Source organism: Hippocampus bargibanti, linkage group LG03, assembly GCF_051943395.1.
Source record: "Hippocampus bargibanti isolate YZ-2025 linkage group LG03, ASM5194339v1, whole genome shotgun sequence".
NCBI classification, from domain to species: domain Eukaryota; kingdom Metazoa; phylum Chordata; class Actinopteri; order Syngnathiformes; family Syngnathidae; genus Hippocampus; species Hippocampus bargibanti.
Genome location: NC_142736.1, coordinates 25,017,348 through 25,039,272, shown reverse-complemented (window position 1 = coordinate 25,039,272; position 21,925 = coordinate 25,017,348). Strand labels below are relative to the sequence as shown.

The 21,925-nt window shown below is 41.7% G+C and overlaps 1 protein-coding gene across 1 annotated transcript in view; it reads left to right on the top strand.

The window, feature by feature from the left end:
- The window catches only part of spata17 (spermatogenesis associated 17), a 40,903-nt gene extending 19,294 nt beyond the window's left edge, over positions 1-21,609 (top strand). The window contains exons 7-10 of the mRNA XM_088991334.1: positions 1,849-2,112; positions 3,347-3,489; positions 5,271-5,389; positions 21,475-21,609. Coding sequence (XP_088847460.1) covers positions 1,849-2,112; positions 3,347-3,489; positions 5,271-5,352 — 489 coding nt within the window. The 3' untranslated portion in view covers positions 5,353-5,389; positions 21,475-21,609. The remainder of the gene's footprint in view (positions 1-1,848; positions 2,113-3,346; positions 3,490-5,270; positions 5,390-21,474) is intronic.
- The last annotated feature ends 316 nt before the right edge of the window (positions 21,610-21,925 follow it).

Sequence of the window (21,925 nt, the reverse complement as noted above, 5' to 3'; positions counted from 1 at the left end):
AGCTTTGACCTTGTCAGCAATGAATGGATGGCTCTCCCACACAGTTCATTCTTCTGCACTTCTCCGACCCATGACCCCCCCCCCCCCCCCTCCCGAACACACATTCTCCCTCTCACATCTTACCAAAAGGCCCCAAGTCCCTCTGACAGAGACAGAGATGCTGTATTCTAGAGGTCAACGTCATTGCTCTTCCCATAGCTCGCTTGTTCCTACTGTGGGATCAAGTGCGTCCGCGCTTGTGTGTCTGTTTGTGGTGTGTGACAACGTCTGTGAGCTTTTTGGGGTTTGTTTTTGTCTGTCTGTATAACATGTCGCACACGCTATTGGATCGTGTCTGATATGACCACAGTCAATGACGAATTTTGGGATTATTTTGGGGGGGATTACTACAGTTTTATGGTTTTCCGTCAATATTCAAATTATACAATACATATTGATTTATATAGCGCTTTAACAACAGCTGAAGCCGTGACAAAGTGCTTAACATGGACAGCTATTATATACAGTAAATAAAACAGTCACAAAGATAATAGAAAGCATTGAGGAGTAAAATCAAGATCAAGTCAGAATCACGCTGAATCGAAGGCCAAAGAGGTCAACAAACATCAGGAAATGCGACAAATTCCGCAAGACAATCTGACCTGTTCAACTTTAATTGATCTAAAAATAGAACTGTTATAAAAATGCTATCTAGCTACCGATCGAGCTAGCTACCTAGCTAGCTAGCTATTTGCTATCTACAGTATTAGCTATCTGGATGGCTATCTAGCTATCTAGCTGGTTATCTATTAGCTATATAGCCATCTAGATAGCTGTCTCGCTGGCTATCTATTAGCTATCTATTGGATATCTATTAGTTAGCTAGCTTTCTATCTATTTGAGTTACTCCTGAGTTGAGTGAACACTGGTGCGTATGTCTGCCGCTGCTCAACAGCGAAAGACTTACCCTGTGACTGAAAAGTGACCTTGAGAGTTTTGAAAGGCGCTTATAAATGAAATGTATTATTATTATTATTATTAAGTGGGTTTTGAGACAGGTTTTAAAGATGGGCAGCGAGGCTTTTGTTGCAGGTCATTTCAGAGAGTGGGACCAGCAACGGAAAAGGCTCGATCCCCTCTGAGCCTGCGATTCTGATTCTGATTCTGATTAGTTTTTGGAACATCTAATAATGTCTGGTCAGCAGACCTGAGGCGCTGGGAAGGTGTGTATGGGTGGATTCTGTTTGGAAATTCTGTTTGTAGGATTAATATTCATTAATTCCATTGTAATTTGATGAAGTCACAGTATATTTGCTAAAGATACTTTTACTCACGTAAGGGAAACGGATTCTCGGATTCGATTGCCAAGCTCTGTATTACCTGAACATAATGGACTTTGTTTTAGAAATGCAGACTAAATCCCGGCAATATTAAAGAAACCTTTACTAATCAACTTGTCTCTAAATGTTATTTTGAAAAGCGCCGAGACATGGTTGTCTTTATTTCCCACTTAAACCCTTTTGAAAATTTCGGAGTGTCTTCAAAAGCTCGTGGCGTTATGGCAGATAAAGTAGAGTCCGACAACTGAAATATTTGATCTGTTAATTAACATTAATGCACAAGGATTCACTGTAATGTGAATCATTCTTACTCAGGCCTTCTGGAAGACATCCACTGCAGGTCTTGTCTATATATGTGTGGTTATGCTTGTGTATAATGTTATTTTAAAACGTGTTCATTTTGAAGGTTAATCTTAATGTATTTATGTGAAATTGAGAAGACCGGATGTGAATCATTGTCATTAACTCATAAAGTCATGTAATGATGATGTCTTTCATTTCCAATCTCTTGTTCTTACTCTATCCTTAGTGCCCAGGGGTCTTCAACTCTCCATTCAGGCTGGCCCCCCATGAGATGGAGTCACTACTGAGGCAGGTCAAGTGCCAGGCCCCCACCAAGCTTGTCCCGAGGGACTGCGCTCATCTCACACCTGCAGCTGCTACACTCCCCACTTTTCATGAGACTGTTGAATCCCCGAGGAGCAAAACAACTATTGAATCCCAGAGGAGCAAAACAAGAGCCTCCTGTACCCCTAGGTCCATACCTCCACACATTCCTAGCACAAAACAGCAGGTAAGATGTCCTCCACCAAAACCCCCTGTACCCAAATGCGTATCTGCATAAATTCCTCCCTCCACGTTTAGCCACATTGTCCATACAAATCATTTTTTGGGGCTCGTTCTAAATTTGAATTTGGGCTGCAACTAATGATGAGATTACATTTATATTCATCAATCAATCACTGTCAATTAAATGGTAAATTGTTTTTCAAAGATTATGAAATTATTTCTAATTGACAGTGCACAAACATGATGTAACTATGACACAGTTCATCGTGTCGTCCGTAACGTGTCGTAAAGTGTGCAAAATTTTTGGGTCACTGTCTAAGCAAATGCTTTGTTGTGATTCAACCAAAGATAATCATTTGGCTCTTGAAGGCCAATTTGAAAAGATGTACAAAATATTCATGGATCATCAAAAACAATTCAGATTTTATTTTCCTTTTACCCTGTTCACCCCTAACTACCGTGATAACTATCTGGTCGTGATTGATAAGGTTGAGGTGGAGGCTATGCAAGTGGTCAGGCCAAGCCACTGATCCTATGGCGATAGGAGCAAGGACATGTTGACCCACACGTGTCCCTTCCTCTGACTCCCCACCCATCGCCTCCCAAAATCGCCTTTTTCAAAGCAAACAAGGTCACCTCGGCAAAGCAACAATATGCACCAGCTCCTTGAAATGTGGTATACTGATGATTTGAACATTTGCACAAGCTGCAGGGGTGTGCAAGAAGCACATTCATTTTCGCTGGTGAATTTTGGATTTGGAGCTTGATCAGTTACTCAAACATGATTATGTCATTTTATAGCATATTTAGTTCTTTTGAAGTCATCTGTAGTCTTGACAAAATGTAGGCTATGGAAAATCAACATTTCTAAATGACCGTATTAATTTGCTTGGCAATTAGGTTTTGAGGGTATGATGATGCAACAATTGTCATTAAATGATGACAAATGTTGAAGCTCAGCATACATACAACTCAGCATTTGTTTTTCTTATCTAGCTCCCACGTTTGCACTACTTTCTGTTTCTTTCATCGCTCGCTTATTTTTAAGACTACCTTACATGTGCCCCTTCCTTTTTTCCCCCCGCTCTGCCTCTCCTGCGGCATCTGTCGCAAAAAGGAGGAGAGATTGGCTTCCGGTTTTAGCTTTAAAACCATCACCACCTGTGACAGCGAGATCCGACAATGACAGAAAGAAGTAGTTATCATTAATTGATACTTGAACGTTCTGTTTATTTCAGGTCCAGATCAGAGATCCTGTCAGAGACCCTGGAGAGACGTGGGAGCCAAGTGTACGTTTTGCTGAGCTCTTTGCGGGTCTGCAGAACTCGTGCACACACTTGGACAAAGTTCAGAATGATTTGCGAGCCTACAGCGGCACAAGGTGAGGAAGCCAAAGTGCAAAAACAACATGTTTTTTTAGTGGAAGAACATGAAAATTCTAATCAGGGCGGCCTGCGGTGAGGTTTAAATCTTTGGCATAAGATGGATTGCTCTGTGTAATGCGAGGCAACAAAAGATGTGTCGAAATGATCGATTCATTCAACGATAACATTAGGGATCTGCAGATCCTTAACAAAAAGTCTTAAATTTAATTTTCCAAAATCAAGGCCTTATTTAGTTTGACCGTTTACATGTAATTTTTATATGTGCCATTCAACAGGTCTGAATAATGCCACAGCCGTGAACAGATTTATTTTCTTGAGAAAATGTAAAGAATGTATAATTAGATTATGTCTGAAATCCAGTTTTCCATAAATTGTATATAAAATTAGAAAATGTTGAGTCATTAATTTTGATCCTACGTCAAATTTGACATAGCCTTCAAAATAGTCAGATTGATCTGAATCTAGCAGAGACCCTCTGATACCACTCAGTTTGAGTTGATTAGAAACACACCTCAGTATGTTGCACTTGAGTACCACACCTGCAAACTGCCACTTCAAGATGAATTTTGTAAATAAATCCATGATTATATCATTAACATATGGAGTATTAGCTTTGAAACAAAGGAAAAAAATGTGTAGGAGTGTGTAATTTTGTGGGCGCTGACTTGTGAAAATGTCTCTACATTCGTTCCATATTAAGTCACAAATGAACACATCCTTATGAAACGTCATGAGGATATGCCGCGTGATTATATTAAGACTGCTTTAGTGCTCATTTCTTATTAACAATGTCACAGAATTTTCTATGTAATTAAGATCGTGTGTGTGCCTATGTATGTAACAAGTGTCGCTGCGGTGTATTTGTGACTTTGTTAAACACCTGATTAGAACCTCATTACTACTCCCGGACTAATCTACTCTGCTGTATGTGAAGTGCTCGCATTAACCCTCGGCTTGATCTCGCGCACGATGTAATTTCCCTGGCAACAGAACAAAAGACCGCCCAGTTTTCTCACCGCTGTACTCCTCTTTGCTAGTTAGCACCGCTTCAATTACAAAACTGAAGCTGCGCAGATAAAGATGCGAGAACATGGAGAATGAGTGACTTGTAGTTAGGCCAAGTGTAATAACAGCCAGTGATTTAAATCTGATCCTAGTCTATTTTTGAGAGGGAAAATCTTCTTCTTCTTTTCCTATCGGAGTATAAGGCACACCTTCAATGAATGACAAAAGTTTTACAAATATAATAAAGAAATATATAAAAGTTTTCCAAATATAAGGCACACCACATTATAAGGCACGGCAGGTTAAGCTTGGGTTACGCACGACTTCCACAGGGGGAAATGGAGTCAGTGGCTGCTGACAGTTGTTGCAAGACCTGTTAAGGCTCAATATTACCTCATATATAAGGCACATCTGCGTATAAGGTGCCGGGTCATCTCTTGAAGAAAATGAAGGCTTTTGGGTGTGTCTTATGTACCGGGAAATACGGTAATTAGAAACCACTTTCTGCGACAAACTGAAATCCCAACATGGCATGGTGTTGTCTGTCAAATTCCCCCCAAAAATGGTAAAATACACTTGTATTAGCATGTAAACGAAGATGTGATAGTTTCTACGCTCAGCGGGCCTTTGTCTTTCTATGAAAATAGAGGATTAAATGTCACTACTGATTTGGTGGAATGGCCCACATACATTATGCTCTATATTGATTCATCTCAAGTCATATACTGTATAAATATTATTTTTTTTTAATTTTTGCTCTGCCTGACTGTAGCTTAACCAGCGAACCAGAAAGTATGTACCAGCTTTTGGAACTCAACAGCATCCCTCATCCCAACAATGTTAGGACCTTTTGATAGCGCTCAACTACTAAATGCCTGACACCATTAAAGGGTAAGTTAGTCATTTTAAATAAATACATGAAGGTGTATTAGATATATGTACAGTAAAGTCTCGTTATATCGATATTCAAGGGAGTCCGAAAAAATATCGATATAACCGGGACTATCAATATATCCGACCCTGTTTGCATGTAATTTTCTCCGTGCGTGCATAGAAATAGTATCGATATAACCGGGACTATCGATATAGATATAACGAGACTTTACTGTATTTCGAAAAGTGTACGGCCCTGTAGAACAGTGGTTGGTCTATCTCACAGTGCAGAGGTACTGGATTCAATTCGAGCTCCGGCCTCCCTGTGTGGAGTTTATATGTTCTCCCCGGGACTGCGTGGGCTTTCTCTGGGTACTCCAGTTTCCTCACACATTCTGAAAACATGCATGGTAGGCTGATTGAACACTCTAAATTGTCCCTAGGTGTGAGTCTGAGCGTGGATGGTTGTTCGTCTCTGTCTGCGGTTGACTGAGGGGTTGCCAGGGCTCCTGCCTCAGGTGTAAAACAACATTCTTCCTTCACATAAAAGATGGAAAAAACAGACACTTGGTGCAGTCAAGCCCTTTCAATTTGAGTTGCACAAATTTGTCAAAAGTGACAGCAATTTAATAAATCGCAGCTCTCTATCACATGGATATGTACACCCACCTACACATGCCAACACAATTCCCAGTTATGCCCTCCATTGCCCCCTCTCTATGTATACGTAAATGAGGTGTATGCATGGCTGTGTGTGTGTGCGTGTGTGTATCTTCATGTCGCATAGTGAGCGTGTGGGCCCTGCGGTGTGGTCCAGGCATTAGGTAATTGACTGTGTCTTTGCTCAAGGCCTTTCATGGATCACCGTCCTTTATGAGCTCACTTCCCAGCAAGCACACGCATACATATATGTGAATGCACACACACAAAGTTCCCAGCAGTTCCAGCTCAACCTCTTACCCCCCACTACCAGCAGCGCCAAAACCCAATTGCCCAGAAACAAGGATTGAAACAAGCGTGGAGAAAGAGAGAAGAGCAAGAGAAGGAGAGAGAGCAGCGTCACGGGAATGAACTAACATGGCCCCAGGAAGTGGAGATAAATAAGAATGGTGATTGAGTGGGTGGGTGAATGGGGTCTGTTGCCGCTGAAAACTAGGGCTGGACGAGTACGGTCTGTTTTGATTAGGTGGTCTACACAGGCTTCATAAAATTCAGAAGGGGAAAAAAATCACCTCTGGAATGCATCGTTTAAGACACCATCCTGAAATTAAAGTGATGCACGGAAAAAAAGGCTCAGTCCTCTCTAAAATATAAAAACGATTTATGTGAAAAAAGTGAGTGTTGTATTGATGATATTAATTTATTACAAGATTATATTTATTGTATTCTTCTTCTTTTCTTTTCGGCTTTTCCCTTCAAGGGGTTGCCACAGCGAATCAGTGTCCTCCATCTTCAGAGGTTTGATCCACATATGTGTTTTGGCCAAGCTTTTACGTCGCATGCCCTTCCTGACACAACCCTCTGTATTTATCCGGGCTTCTATTGTATTCATTGATACAAAATCTATTTGGATATACATAAAGCACATCTTCATTTCATTTTAAATCCATTGTCATAGTGTTGAGAGCTCAAATGATAAAAATTGTTCTGATGTCCAAATATTTATGGGACTATATACGTACATATGTCTACATTCCAATGTTAACTGCAATTTTAACATCACCATTTGGAAGACTGACTGGACCAAAGTCGCTTTGTGCACACTTGCTCAATGAATCCATTTGGTTTTGTGTAAAACGAGACAAAGGCTAAGATTAGGCGGACCCAGCAGCCGATTGATTGATGTTTTGACAGACATTTTGATATCCACTTTTAAAATGTCTTGATGCGCAGTAGCTTGTGTAGTCCTACATATTGTGTGATACTTATAGTGAGTCTGTTCTTTGATCGATAGGCCAATAGAAAGAAGGTGCCTCCCGATTTATGACGTGACTGGACGTGGCGCACAACATGTGACCTGAACACAATGGGAAATATTGAAAGTATGTGAAGGATTCTAACTCATGCGATGTTTGCTAATTGCGAAGCTAGTAGCTGATTAGCAAACGTGATGTCATGAAACAAGCATCCCCATCCTATACCTAAACATCCCTCCCTCGACGGCAGTATACTGTTATCCCATGCTTGGCCCATTTCTGTTATATTGCTGGCCGTCACAACCCTTCTGAGCACATTTCAGTCTGTTGCTTCATCCTTGTGTGCCTCTCTACCTCTATTTGCGCTCTCTTCTGCGCCTGTGTGGTAATTAGCGCGTAAGGCCTATCGTTGGAAGCACCCCCAGCTACAGCAGCAGCCAGGAGAGCTTTGTCACAGCTCAGAGGGCCGATGGAGTGGACAGCTCAGCCTTGATACTCATCATCTTCATACTGTGCCGGGGCCATGCTTCCCCCGCAGCCACATTATTTGGCTATGGTATCCAGCCACGCTCCTAATTATTTTCAAATCCCAGCCGAAGCCCTATCACCCACCCTGCCACGTTACCCTGCTCTGCTTGTAATCATCACCTTAAGCCTTGCTTTGTAGCCTCAAGTCCCATCATTAGCATATCCCAATTTTTTTTGCTAGCTGCATACTCTGCCTCCCTGGCTTGGCCATCACAGCTCTGGAAATAGCTCATGACTCCTGGACCTTTATTTACCATACCCATCTGTGTCACAGCAAGAAAGGCTGTCAGTGTTAATATGGTGTGCCATGTCGCGACTTACAGCCATCCACACATAATCACACTGATGACAGTGCCCACCTCTCCAGGAATTCAATGCCCACCCCCTCACCATCTTAGGCCGAGGGGTGCTCGCCCTTCATCTATCGTCCATGTGACCTTGCCCTCATTACACGGGTCCCACTCTAACGATCACCTTCTTGTTAGTCGGCACTCTTCTATTTTATGACCTCAAATGCAAATTGCAATCACGGGCGAAAATTATGACCTCAGCCTTTGCTGGGTGGATGGAACATCAAATTCAAACTGGTTTTCCAAGGATTATTGTCCACTCATCTGGACTGTAGTTATCTGCAGTGGCTACAGTCTACCCAACACTACTTTCCCAACATTCCTCCCATTTAGAAAACATAAAAACAATAACATAATTGAGCGACATTTTGTATTGCTCAATGTAATGGATAGGGCCTCCTTCAATTTAATTGCAAGGTGTACTCTGGTCTGGAAATTATATATCCAAAGTCAAAACCGGCTTTTATTATTATTTGTAAGGAACATTGCTACATTTTGGAATTCAAGACAAAAGTAAGCTGAGTTAAAATGAGGACAAGCAACAAATACTGGACTTCTGATAGATAGCATTGCATGCTAGTTGTTTTATTTGTGGTTGCAACTCCTATGAATAATGAATAATTTCAAATGCAGTTATGGGAAAGCCTTTGCTGTCCAGGCTAATTTTGTAGCTGCGTTATTAGCCACGTCACCAGCGGTACTGCCTTTAACCATAAAAGATAGCTAATTAGGAGGCCACGTGCAAATCACATACACTAGACTGAGTGGTCACGTCTGTGTTTGCTTGCGCTCCCAGCGTATCTTTCCCCTCATATTAGACTGCCACTCATCACAACTTTGAAACATAAACGTCGGACCAGGACCGTGGCTGTAATGCAAATCTAAACACATGCACTGTTAAGAAATGCAATCTCTGGAGCATCCGAGAGCAAATCTTTGCTAGCTTACATGTACCAGCTTATACACTATTTGACTGGAACTCGTAAGAGGGAGCACATAACTCCCACTCTGGCATCCCTTCACTGGCTCCCTATACATTTTTGAGTTATTTTCAAGATTGTTTTCAAATCTTTAAACGGCCTCGCTCTTTGTTACCTCTCCGAGCTCATCCACCCCTACACACCTTCCCGACGCCTCAGGTCTGCTGACCAGATATTATTCGATCTTATCTTCAGAGGGGATCAAGCCTTTTCCGTTACAGGTTCCACTCTCTGGACTGACCTGCCACTTAACATTCGGCAAGGCCCCTTGCTGCCCATCTTTAAAGCCCGCCTCAAAACTCACTTTCACTCTTTAGCATTTGATTCAGAATGATTCAGACTTCATCTTAGCATTACTCCCTCGTGCTTTCTACTATCCTTGTGACTGCATTATTTCCTGTGAGTTGTCCATGTTAAGTGCTTTGTTACAGCTACCCTGATCGGCTACCATATGGTAATCCTGCAAAGTGTAGTCAGAAATGTCTGTCGCTACAACCTTAATAATGGTCACTTTTGTTTGAGGAAGCTCTATTAATGTAAAAAGTTTATTATTGAGGCGGTAGTCTGCATGTTACGAATAGGTGGAACACCCTTTTCCTCCCAGCTTCTTGCCAGAATTATATTCACCGCAACTAATGCACGCAGGTTACGTTTAATGTGAGCAATATTCCTGTGCAATTAATCCCTGGAAATGATATACAAGTGCATATAATATACACTGGGAGGACAGGAAGGGGCACCTAATGCTTGAAGTTCTCAACGTATCTGGAACTGTATGCAGTTCCTGTTATCTATCATCCGTTATGCCGCATAAGTGTATAGGTTACGGTGGTGGGAAAAAAAAGAACGTTAATTCTCCATAACAATTTTACAGCATGCGTAAAACTCTGCAGCCCCTTCATTTGCACAGTCATAAAACATTCCCCCTGCCATTTTCCGTCCCACTCAGGACTCTGTGTTTTTCAATTAGCCCACACTTTGCCTCCATTATGGCGCGTTTTACTCTGAGAGGCCTTTCAGCACGCAGAAGAACGATCACAGCCAAGCATGCATGTGTGGGTTTTCATGAGTATGCCATATCGATTAATTGATTAAGAGTGATGCATTCTTGTCAAATGGATGACATAATAAGAGTTCAGTTCTGAAGTTATGCTTGAGGCTGTTGACCATAGCAAGGACATATTAGGTTGGGTCATAACTGTAACTCGGGGTCGGGTGCCGTGCAGGAAGTTCAGGAAAATATGTGAATTTTTCCGAAGGGCCGATTTCCACTATGGCCGCGCACACGCAACCCCGTCCAGTCTCCACTTTGTGATTACATTGCAGCACATGATGGTCGCACCCAATCGATAATTACATTACAGTAAATGATGGCCCATTTATGACAACTTTTTGATCTAAAAAAAATAAAATAAGGGTACCCAAGTGTGAAAAAGTTTGCCGTTTGATCACATCAGTCTTAGGGTTCTCTTCACACATTTTTTTTTGTTTTGCTAAAAGCAACCTATTTGAAGAGATTTGTAACTATGAACTTTCCTTCGGCTGGCAAGTAAGCATTTTTGTGCCTTACAAAGGAAGCGAAAATGTGCTTCACATGAGCGCTAATATGCTCTACATAGCCGCAGGAGTCTCAATATGAAATTGTCAACTCAAGTCAATTCCCTTCTGGTAAAACACATCATGTATTCGAGCAAAAGCACATGTTCTTAATATTAGAGGAGGCGTACGAAAGTAGCATGCTGAAAACAAGACATCTAATCCTTGACCAAGCAACTTTATACTCCTCGGTATTGATTACAATTGATTTCAAAATAAGCCATCCATAACCTTGCCCCCCCTATCTATCTGAACTACTTCAAACAAAAAAAACTATTTTATTATTTATCATTTTATTTATGGTTTCATTATTTGTATTTTTTTTTTATTATTATTAGTAGTAGTAGTAAAACCAATATACCTGCAGTGTTTCTGGTTTTAGGCATGAATTACTTAAAACGAGCAACAAAAAAAGCTAGCTGACATGACTTTGTAAGATGAGTAAGGACACATTGTCTTGAAATAAGTCATAGATTCTTACGTATGTAATTCCTAATAAGAAATATTGTCTTGTCAAACAAAAGAAAGACAAGTATTCATTGCAGATATTTAAGAAATGTTATCTTAATAACATTTAACTTTTCGCAGTGTAGACATTCTTAACCAGCTTGCCATTTTGCCACTTGCTCTCGGTTGAAAATGACATCACAATGCCAAAGGACACATGAAATGACCATCACGGCTCAGCTGTTTTTTGAGCTTGGATATAAATATTGCCACTGCATTTTTCCACTTAATTCATATTCCAAAAATGCATTTCTAATTTTCAAATCTGTTTAGATTACCGGGGCTACAGAGAACATATTTTTGAAGAACATTTTTGAGTTGACATCCCCTTTGTGTAGCACATGTTACAGTATGTGCTGTCAAATGCCTCTCGCTCGCTTTAGGCAGACAGATGGCTCGTTTCATTTTCAACAAAGTAATGTATCTTTCTTTGAAATATCTGTTTGATTATGTATTCATTTTGCTTTTTTTATACTTGGTGGTCAAACTATTGATGGGAAGATTGCATTTTTACATTGGCAAGTATATAAATGTTTTATACAGTAAGTGTACGTTCATGCATGTGCACACGTGAGTTATTGCCAGTCAGCACCGGGTGTTTTCGGGGGGTGGCATAGTAACGGCGACAATGGGACCTGCAAAGCGACGCAATCACAAACACTTAAATGTGCAAATGGCATTGATGTCCTGTGTTAAGCAGTCTGTGTTGACTGATGAGCCTGTTAACCCTGCCTGAAACAACTCCAGCGCAGGGGGATTAGACGTACACTCGGGCCTGGCGCGTTCCAATCCCATTTTGCATTGGAATTGTGGATATTTAATCTAAAGCAAGATCCCCACACCCCTCCTCTTTTTTCTAGTTTCTCATTATTGATGTGTAACAACACCTTGGAGGCTAGGGTCCTTAATTCACCAACCCCAATCTTAATCTAAACGTCAGTCTCTGCCCCTCGATCTTTCCCCCCCAATGTGCAGTCTCTTCAAAATCCTTCTTGCAACCTTCATTCTAAGAGTACTCACATCTCCGATTCATCTGTGACAGAACTTGAGGTTGGTTTGACTTTTTTTAATCTGTCCAGTCTCAAATGACTATTGTTCCAATTGTGTGACTAATTATTTAAAAAATGAATAATGGAAAGAAAAAAAACAACACACCACACCACAGGTGCCCCTCACACTATCCAACTGCCTCGTGTCAACCGTCAAGACCTTCAAGTTCCTGGGTATCAGTCTCCCAGGACATGAAGTGGGAGGTCAACACCAACTCCATCATAAGAAAGGCCCAACAGAGGATGTACTTCCTGAGGCTGCTAAAGAAGCATGGCCTGCCACGGCTGCCAACATTTCTACACTGCAGTTAGGACAGCGGAAAAAAATCATTGGCACCGCCCTACCCACTCTCGAGGACTTGCACACTGCAAGAATCCAAACAAGGTTGCGGAAAATCCTACTGGACCCTCCGCACCCTGCCCACCACCTTTTCCAGCTACTCCCCTCAGGCAGGCGCTACTGATCCATGCGCACCAAATCCAGCAGACATTTAAACAGCTTCTTCCACCAAGCCATTAACTCTTTAAACAGTAACCCAAATAGAACTGTATAGTGTCTCTTTGCACTTTTTTTGATGATTATACTAGTGAAGCGTGTTCTACTGGAAACAAATTCCTTGTGTGTTCTACATTGGGGTTAAGCACTAGTTCTACAGGAGGAAATGGAGTCGGTGGCTGCTGACAGTAGTTGCGAGACTTGTGGCTCAATATTACGTATAAGGCGCAGAGGAAAAAAAATCAAGGCTTTTGCACCTTATACACTGAAAAATATGGTAATATAAATTATATTTACTTGGGGTTTTATGCCACATGCAACCCTTCCCGTCTTGCAGTGAAGCAGTCAGTAGTTTTCAAAATAGTGTGTTTGATTCACTTCTCCCTTGTGGAGATTTTGCATCATACCAACCATGAGAAAAAGAAAATCAAGGCTTTTGGGTGCACTTTATACACCGTAAAATACGGTAAATAAATATTCCACCTTATGATGTAGATACGATAGGGCACTCCATTCTTTTTTTAATGGAATAATGGACTGACATTTGACAGCCTGGGATGATGCAAACACTGTTAAAATCATGATGACGGTCTGATATTTACACTTCGGTTTGGCATAAAATAGTGACGAACCGACGGGTCCCAGGCTACTGATGAATTGCATACCGGCAAAATGTACTGCTGATTCCACATTTGTTTGACTGGTTGCTTTTCTGATAAAATTTTCCATCAGAACTCTATAAAATATCAAATCAATCTGAGAGAAGTTTTTCTTTGTGTGTCTGTCGCTGCAAATAGTCACTCAGTTTTCTCGATTGGGCTAACTGTTCCTTAGTGTTCAAGTGGTTTCTGCCTCTTTGTTTCTGTGTGTTGAATCATACAATGTGTGACTATTTGTCTGTTCTTGTATTGATATGATTAAGTTTCAATGACAAAGGCTGGCTCTTTCTCCATCTCATTTCGCCCCCACCTTCACTTTGACCAACACGTCCTGTTAGTCAATGTGTTGACTGAGTTTCTGACTTATCTTTCCCCTTTTTAAGTTCATGTTTCCTTTTTTTCCTAATACATGGTAACACTGCATTGTGTGTGTGTGTGTGTGTGTGTGTGTGTGTGTGTGTGTGTGTGTGTGTGTGTGTGTGTGTGTGTGTGTGTGTGTGTGTGTGTGTGTGTGTGTGTGTGTGTGCACGTGCACATGAACATGGCTTGAAGTGAACCCCATGCTGTGTGTGTAATATCTTGTTTGTACATATTTCTAGCTCTCTTTGTGCCCTGTACGGGACGAGAATATATGTAGAGAGGTTGAGCAAGACTAGTGAGATTGGTAGAAATGGAAAGACACGAGGGAAGGGATGCAATGGACGGAGGAGGGGAGGTGTTGGGGGTGATATAAGAAAAAACAAGATGATAACAAAAGCAGCTCAGATTTCACAGACGCATATTTCATCAATCATGTGAATAAGTCGCTGTGATTATGCATGGTGGTGGCAGGCCAAGAAGGGTGGTGGTGTGGTGGTGGTCGTCGTGGTGATTACCATACACCATAAAAGCTGCTTTCTTATCTCACACACACTGATTAGTTTCTGTCTGAAGATAGCCTCTCACTCTTCACTCCTTCCTGTAAGTACACCAAGACAGGCGCTCACACATATATAGCCATTGTCTCTGAATGGATGCAAACAATCACGCATGTCCCACCATATTGTCGGGTTACCAAGTAACAATGCATTTTCTGAGTAACGTGTTAATCAGCAATCGCTTCCATTTCAAGTGACTCGTAATCTAATATTTAATATAGTTGTTTTCTGTTAAAATCTGTTGTGCAAACATACTTCAGGAGTCTAACCAACAGTTGTTCGCAGCTGTAAGCATTTGAATGCTTTCCTAAACTATCCTGGAGCAGTCGTCTGGAAAGTGTTAGACCAATAGTAGGTAGTGTTCATTGGCTCCTAATGAGGAAAAGCCAAAGCAAAAGTGTCATTGTTTGGGTACTGTAGGTCAATTTCCACCAAAGCAGGCCTTCCCGCGAGAATAGAAATCAATAGGAGGAGGTGAAAAATTAGCTTCTTATGAAAGGCCTCGCTTTGCGTCTCAAGCAGGTGATTCTAAATTACTCTTTTCTCTTTCAGATGAACTATCTTGCCCGGATATTTAATGTCAAGCTCATTTGGTAAACTGGCTAAGCTACTGCGTCGCATTTTCGGAGCGGTGTCTGCATGTAAAAAGCGTGCATGGGACGCATTAGGACCTCCTGACAGGGGCCCGAGTGAAATAAGTGAAATTAATGGAGCTCCTTTCATGTCGGACAAGGCCGCGGCACCCCTTTCACGCCGCGTACAGTCGCTGAAAAGTCAATACTTTTTTATTACTCCGCGCTTGCCCTACATTCTCCGTTACAAGTGCTCTGCTCTCTAATTGGTTTCAGTTTGCCGAGAAGGAGGGAGCGAAAAAGCAGGCGAAAAAGAGGGAGAGGAGTCCGTACCAGAGAACACTGAAACAAATAAATCGATGCCATATTTTCTTCACAGCATATTTTTTTTTTTTTTTTGCTGAGGAGCAACGTGTGGCAAAGTTGAAGGAGATAAAAAGAAACATGAGGGTTAATACTCGGTTGACGCTCACATACCCTCCCCCCCCCATGATATGATAACCAGGAGCCTGTTAATGGAGACGAGTTGTTGAAGTGCTGTGGAGGCCTTGCAGGTCACCCCTGAGGTTGCTTTCCAGCAGCCAACCTGAAGATCCTTCCATAGATTTGCAGAAATTCTTATTATTATTTTATTATCATTATATATATTATTATATGTTATTATAATTATATAATTTCTAAAAGCTATACTTCTTCGACAAAGAATTGTTCAAATGCAAATATCTTCTGATTGAAAATAAAAATGAGACCAAAATAACTTTTTCACATCAACATAACCATTAGCACCAAACATTTTTTTGATTGGATTGGATTAGTCTCGCACTGGAGAAATTTACATTTAACAGCAGCAAAGTGATAAAAGTAAGAGGAAAGGAAGAAGTAGAAAAACAAAATACAGGACTTGCTGTCAAGCCAACCACTCTCTTTTTTCTAAATCTTTATCAGGAGAGGATGTGAAAGTTTTTTTTTTTTAAATTGGCTACTTATGTGTGTGTTGACACTACCTCCTGGGAAAATATGATTTGGTCTGATAAAATAATGGTTGAGGTTCGTCTGTGTCGTTTCTCAGTCATACAGGGGTGGTCCGTCAATGAAAAGGTTTCTTCAATCTGTACTTCTTTGAAGGTGTCGGACGTTTCGCTCCTCATCCGAAGAGCTTCTTCGTCAGTGAACTAAAATTGTAACTCTGGCCGTACATATATATCCCTAACGGGCAGAGATGGCGGTGCCAGACCTCTGCTCTGATAGGTCCGTGCTCTTAGAGCTATATACAGTGATACCTCGGCTTACGAATGCTTTAGTTTATGAACTTTTTGCCTTACGAACATTTAATTCGTGAGAATATAATCTTGGCATACCAACTCATTTTCGGCAAACGGACCAAACCACACGGAGCGACACAGTGGATGGCGGACTAGTTTTCGGCGGAAGAACACCAAACCACACGGTCGAAAAGTGCTGGCGGACTAGTTTTCCACGCATCCTTTGAGTGCAGATGTGGTTTGCTGTCGAGTGGAGTACATTTGCTATTATGGGACTGAAAAAGACCCCACCACAGGCTAGTGTTAAACTGAAGAAGACAAAAGAAAATTACGCTCACACAGAAGGAGGAGATCATCACGAATGAGGTGTGCGTTTGTGTGACTTAGCTGTCCCAGTACCATTACGCTAAGTCGACCATTGCTACCATCCATTGACAACTACTATCATAAATGTAAATAAAACGACTTTATTATATAGTACAGTTTATTTCTTTAATTACAATACAATAGCACATTTATTATACATAAAATAAGGTACATTTTGTGTAGTTTTAAGTCTTATTTAGTAGAAAATTATATTTTATGGGGACCTGAGAACGGATTATTCTCATTTTTAATGGTTTCTCATGGGAAATAAATGTTTGGCAGATGAACTTTTCGCCTTACACTTTCTGGAAACCAATTAAGTTCGTAAGATGAGATATCACTGTATATAGGGCCAGAGTTACCAGCACAACTTTAGTTCGCTGACGAACCTCTTTGGATGAGGAGCGAAACATCCGACACCTTTACAAGTACAGATGACGGCTGAAGAAACCTTTTCATCAATGGTTGAGGTGTTTTGCCATCATTCCGCCACCTCAAAAAAAGTCAATGCCACTTTTAACCATAAGATCAACATGGCTACAGTGACGCACGGTGGTGTCAACATGATACGTTTCTTCTTCAGTTCGAACTTCAACACATTGAAAGGAATTTGGAACAGCTCAGAATCCCAATCAGTGTTGGTGCAAAACATTTGGACCAATGTCTTAGTCCTTTTTTTGTCTCTGTAACACTGAAACAGTTAATGGCCGATATACAATTAAACTGTTCGTGTGTGTATGTGTAAACTATGCGCGCTGTCTGCCAGTATGCCTTGTGCTGTTGTGCTAAACTTAAGTGGCAGGGGGGGTTAGCCTCTTTCAGAAACAGCACAGCCACAAATTGATGTGACATTTTGAACCCCTGCCTTCCCTCCCCCGGAAGCCCACCTCATCCCCTTCCAGTCTCCGCACACACACACACACACACACACACACAGATCGGCTTCCAGTTCGAGGCAGATTCCACCAGTCTTGTTTTCTTGCTACATCCCAATTTTCACAGCTATAGAATGCGCACGAGGGTAGGTTTGAGGGTGGGGTTTAAGCTTGCTTTTTTTTTTTTTGGTCATGTGTGTGCGTTGAAAGAGCTGTCACAGTGGGCTGACATCACCATCTACTTTGCCATCTCTTCTACAGCTTGACAAGTCCCTGCTCCCTGCCCTGTGGCACACACGGCGGCACATACACATACCCCAAAAAAAAAAAATGTCAAGTGCCCCTATGCCACTCTCACTTCTCTGCCGCTCATACAGTATAATGATATGTGAGCCCACCACTCACACACTTGCATCCATTAAATGTAATGAAGACGTGTATGTATGCATGGATACACCCGTATATGTCTATGACATGCTTCTAATGCTTTGGTCTATGTTAAAATAAAGACCAAGGAAGAAAAGGCCTATAATATTAAGATGGGTGATCTATCAAAGTTTTGGGTAGGTTCCCAAAATGATTCATGTGATCGTAGTTCATTTTTTGTTAGGTTTGTCTATTTATTTGTACTGGTTCCATTCATGGAAGTTGTGGACGTCAGATCACGGAGGGCCACTGTTTGTTCCAAGGACAGGCTTGTCTCCGCCCTCGGGCATCGGCGCTATGATGATTGTCACGGCCGTGGAGTGTGAGTGACAGGCGGGATCGCATGTGCTAGCCGCGGAGCAGTAAATTCCAACAGCCTCAGTCTCTGACATTAGTTTGTCCTTCATCAAAACTTTGCAATCGTTTACAAGGAACACTCACGTTGCAATTTTTTTTTGTCATTTGGAAACTATCTGTGCTTACCGTATTGCGATCTGAGCTACAAGTCTGTAGCTCTTTACACGCCAAGGAACATGTTTGATATTTTTATTCCTGGCATCACAAGTCTTGTTACTGTATAAGATCGGTTCGGAGAGCATATGGTAATCCTCACGCTACCACCATTTGGTGCCTTTATGTCTGGTTATGGTTTTGTGTGTACTTTTGTTATTGTTTTTTTTTGTGTAACACCGTAAAAAAAGGAGGTAAATTCATGTATTTAATTTTTAACAGTTTCAGGAATTCATCATTCATTTGGTGGTAATACGTCTGTGTAAGCTCTTAGTCATACAGGAGTGGTCCATCGATGAAAAGGTTTCTTCAGCCGTCATCTGTACTTCTTTGAAGGTGTCGGATGTTTCGCTTCTCATCCAAGAGGCTTTGTCAGCGAACTAACATTTTTGCTGGGAGCTCTGACTCTCTCTCTCTATCTCTCTCTCTCTCTATATATATATACATATATATATATACATATACACACACACATATATAAAAAAAAAATCCTCGTCTCACCCACCATGGGTGGTGTCTGTCCACCATTTCAGCTCGGGTCCTCTACCAGAGGCCAGGAAGCTTGAGGGTTCTGCGCAGTATCCGTGCTGTTCCCAGCACTGCGCTTTTCTGGACCGAGATATCCGATGTTGTTCCCGGGATCTGTTGCAACCACTCGTCGAGTTTGGGGGTCACTGCCCCGAGTGCTCCGACCACCACAGGCACGACTGTCACCTTTACCTTCCAGGCTCTCTCCAGCTCCTCTCTGAGCCCTTGGTATTTCTCGATTTTCTCATGTTCCTTCTTTCTGATGTTTCCATCACTCGGGACCGCTACATCCACGACAACGGCTTTCCTTTCCCCTTTATCTATGACCACGATATCTGGTTGGTTGGCCATTACCATCTTGTCGGTCTGTATCTGGAAGTCCCACAGGATCTTTGCTCGGTCATTCTCCACCACCTTGGGAGGTTTTTCCCATTTTGACCTTGGGGTTTCCAGTCCATACTCCGCACAGATGTTTCGGTAGACTATGCCAGCCACCTGGTTATGGCGCTCCATGTAGGCTTTCCCTGCCAGCATCTTACAGCCTGCAGTTATGTGTTGGATTGTCTCAGGTGCCTCTTTGCACAACCTACACCTTGGGTCTTGTCTGGTGTGGTATATCCCTGCCTCTATGGCTCTGGTGTTCAGGGCCTGCTCTTGGGCAGCCAGGATGAGTGCCTCTGTGCTGTCCTTTAGGCCAGCCCTCTCTAGCCACTGATAGGACTTCTTGAGATCAGCCACTTCTGTTATGGTTCGGTGGTACATCCCGTGTAGGGGCTTTTCCTCCCATGATTGTCTGTCTTCCAGCACCTCATCCTCTGTTCCCCATTGTCTGAGACATTCTCTGAGTACATCATCCGTTGGAGCCTTCTCTTTGAGTGTGTGTGTATATATATATATATATATATATATATATATATATATATATATATATATATATATATATATATATATATATATATGGCGGTGCCAGACTTCTGCTATGATAGGTCCCTGCTCTAAGGTTGGGGGGAGCAGAGGACTATTCCCTGAGATTATGGTTTATGACTGGCCTGATTACCCCATTTACTCTAGTATCACCTCATCAGCATAACTAAGCCTGTGTGGTAACGATCTCAGAAGTGTGTTGTAAGCACAATCCAAAGTAAACCTCACACCACCATGGCAATTTAGTGAAGGGTTTTGCTGTTTTACAAAAATAGCTTATTTTACTACCATTTTAAACCATCGATTTTCTTTTGCTAAGATTTTAACCTCACTGTCGTCAAATGAGTGGTTGCTTCATTTTAGGTGCATATATACTGCAGAGCTACCAGAAAAAATGTTAGTTCGCTGATGAAGCCTCTTGGATGAGAAGCGAAATGTCCGACACCTTCAAAGAAGTACAGATGACGGCTGAAGAAACCTTGACATCGATCTGGTGGTAATGTTGCCCATTACAGCCACGATGAAGAGCCTCGCTTAGTTCCAGTAGCAACTCTGGTGTCTCTCATTTACACACGCATGCTAAGAAACGCGCGCGCACACACACACACACACACACACACACACACACACACACACACACACACACACACACACACACACACACACACACACACACACACTGACAGAATCATCAACATGAGCTTCCGAAGACTCAAAACAGTGATGTCTGCTTTGCAATCTGTGCCACCAGTCATAGTATAGAGTTTAAGCCCGACTGATATTTTCACCTCAGGATCAAAACAACAACATTGTCGTGCCATAGGTCGCAACAAAATCGAACAAACATAATCTTCGGGTAAAACAGAAACACAATGACTATGACAGTTTTTAAAGGCGCTTATAAATGAAACGTATTATCATTATTATTGTTATTATTATTATTATTATTATTATGACAAATGAACAGCCGAATATAGAACATAAGATGTTCAGGTAACCCTTTACAATGCCCCATTTTCAACATTCCCACCCTGACGTCCTGTAAAATGGGCACAGTACGGATTCGGATGGATGGATGTGGGGCTGGGTTATGTCCACCATATGCTATTCTGCAGTTTCACCATAATAGGAAGGAAATGAGATAGGGTTGATGGGGTTTGATTGGTTTTTTTCTTTGTCGCGGCTTGGAATTGAAGCGAATTTACGTGGGTCAGGAGATGTGATACAATCTGTTTTCATCAATGTATGCAACAGCTTCGTGTTTGCTTTCAACATTTATTTAGCTTGTAGCAGACGTACACATTTCACCATGACGTCTCTGATTCACTGTTGAAAAGAACGCTTTGATCCTCTCTTTTTTCATCTAGAACTGCTTCATGCAACAAAGAAGGTGCAGAAAGTGCTTATTATTGAACTGCTGTCTGTGTCTTCCGTGTTGTGTCACATTATTTTAGTTTTTTGTTGTTTTTTTGACTTCGAGATGGCACTGTGAGAGTGCTGTATGAGAGTGCTCCTGTATTTTGTTTTTCTACTCCTTTCCTTTCCTCTTACTTTCATCACTTTGCAGCTGTGAAATGTAAATATCTCCACTATGAGACTAATAAAGGCTAATCCAATCCAATAAATTCAACTTTCTTCACAGATGGCACAGCAGGATCAGCTATCACCAACCCTCAATGGCCTCAACAACGACTGTTGCATGATGATATCATACAGGAGAGCTATTATTGTAGATCACGATCCAGCCTCACTTGTCACGTTCACAGAGCTACAGGAGCATCCAGATACCATGCAACAGATTCAGCACTCAACACTTTACCAAAAGCAATAAAAAAAATCAGAGCTCAAAAGAGTACAAAACTCATCCAATTTTATTTACATCTGTTTTGTTTGCCTTCCTGGTGTCTTCATATTGTGTTGCTATGTCGGGGTTCACATTCAAACTCACCGGGTATTTGCAGAGATGGATGAGAAAGGAACTGAATACGGTCATAAAATCTAATGTTAGAACCAGAGATGAGCACTTTACACTATTTTGCCTGTCGGGCATCCGTCTGCGACCTGGGTACCCTTCCGTCATAGTTTCTCCATCC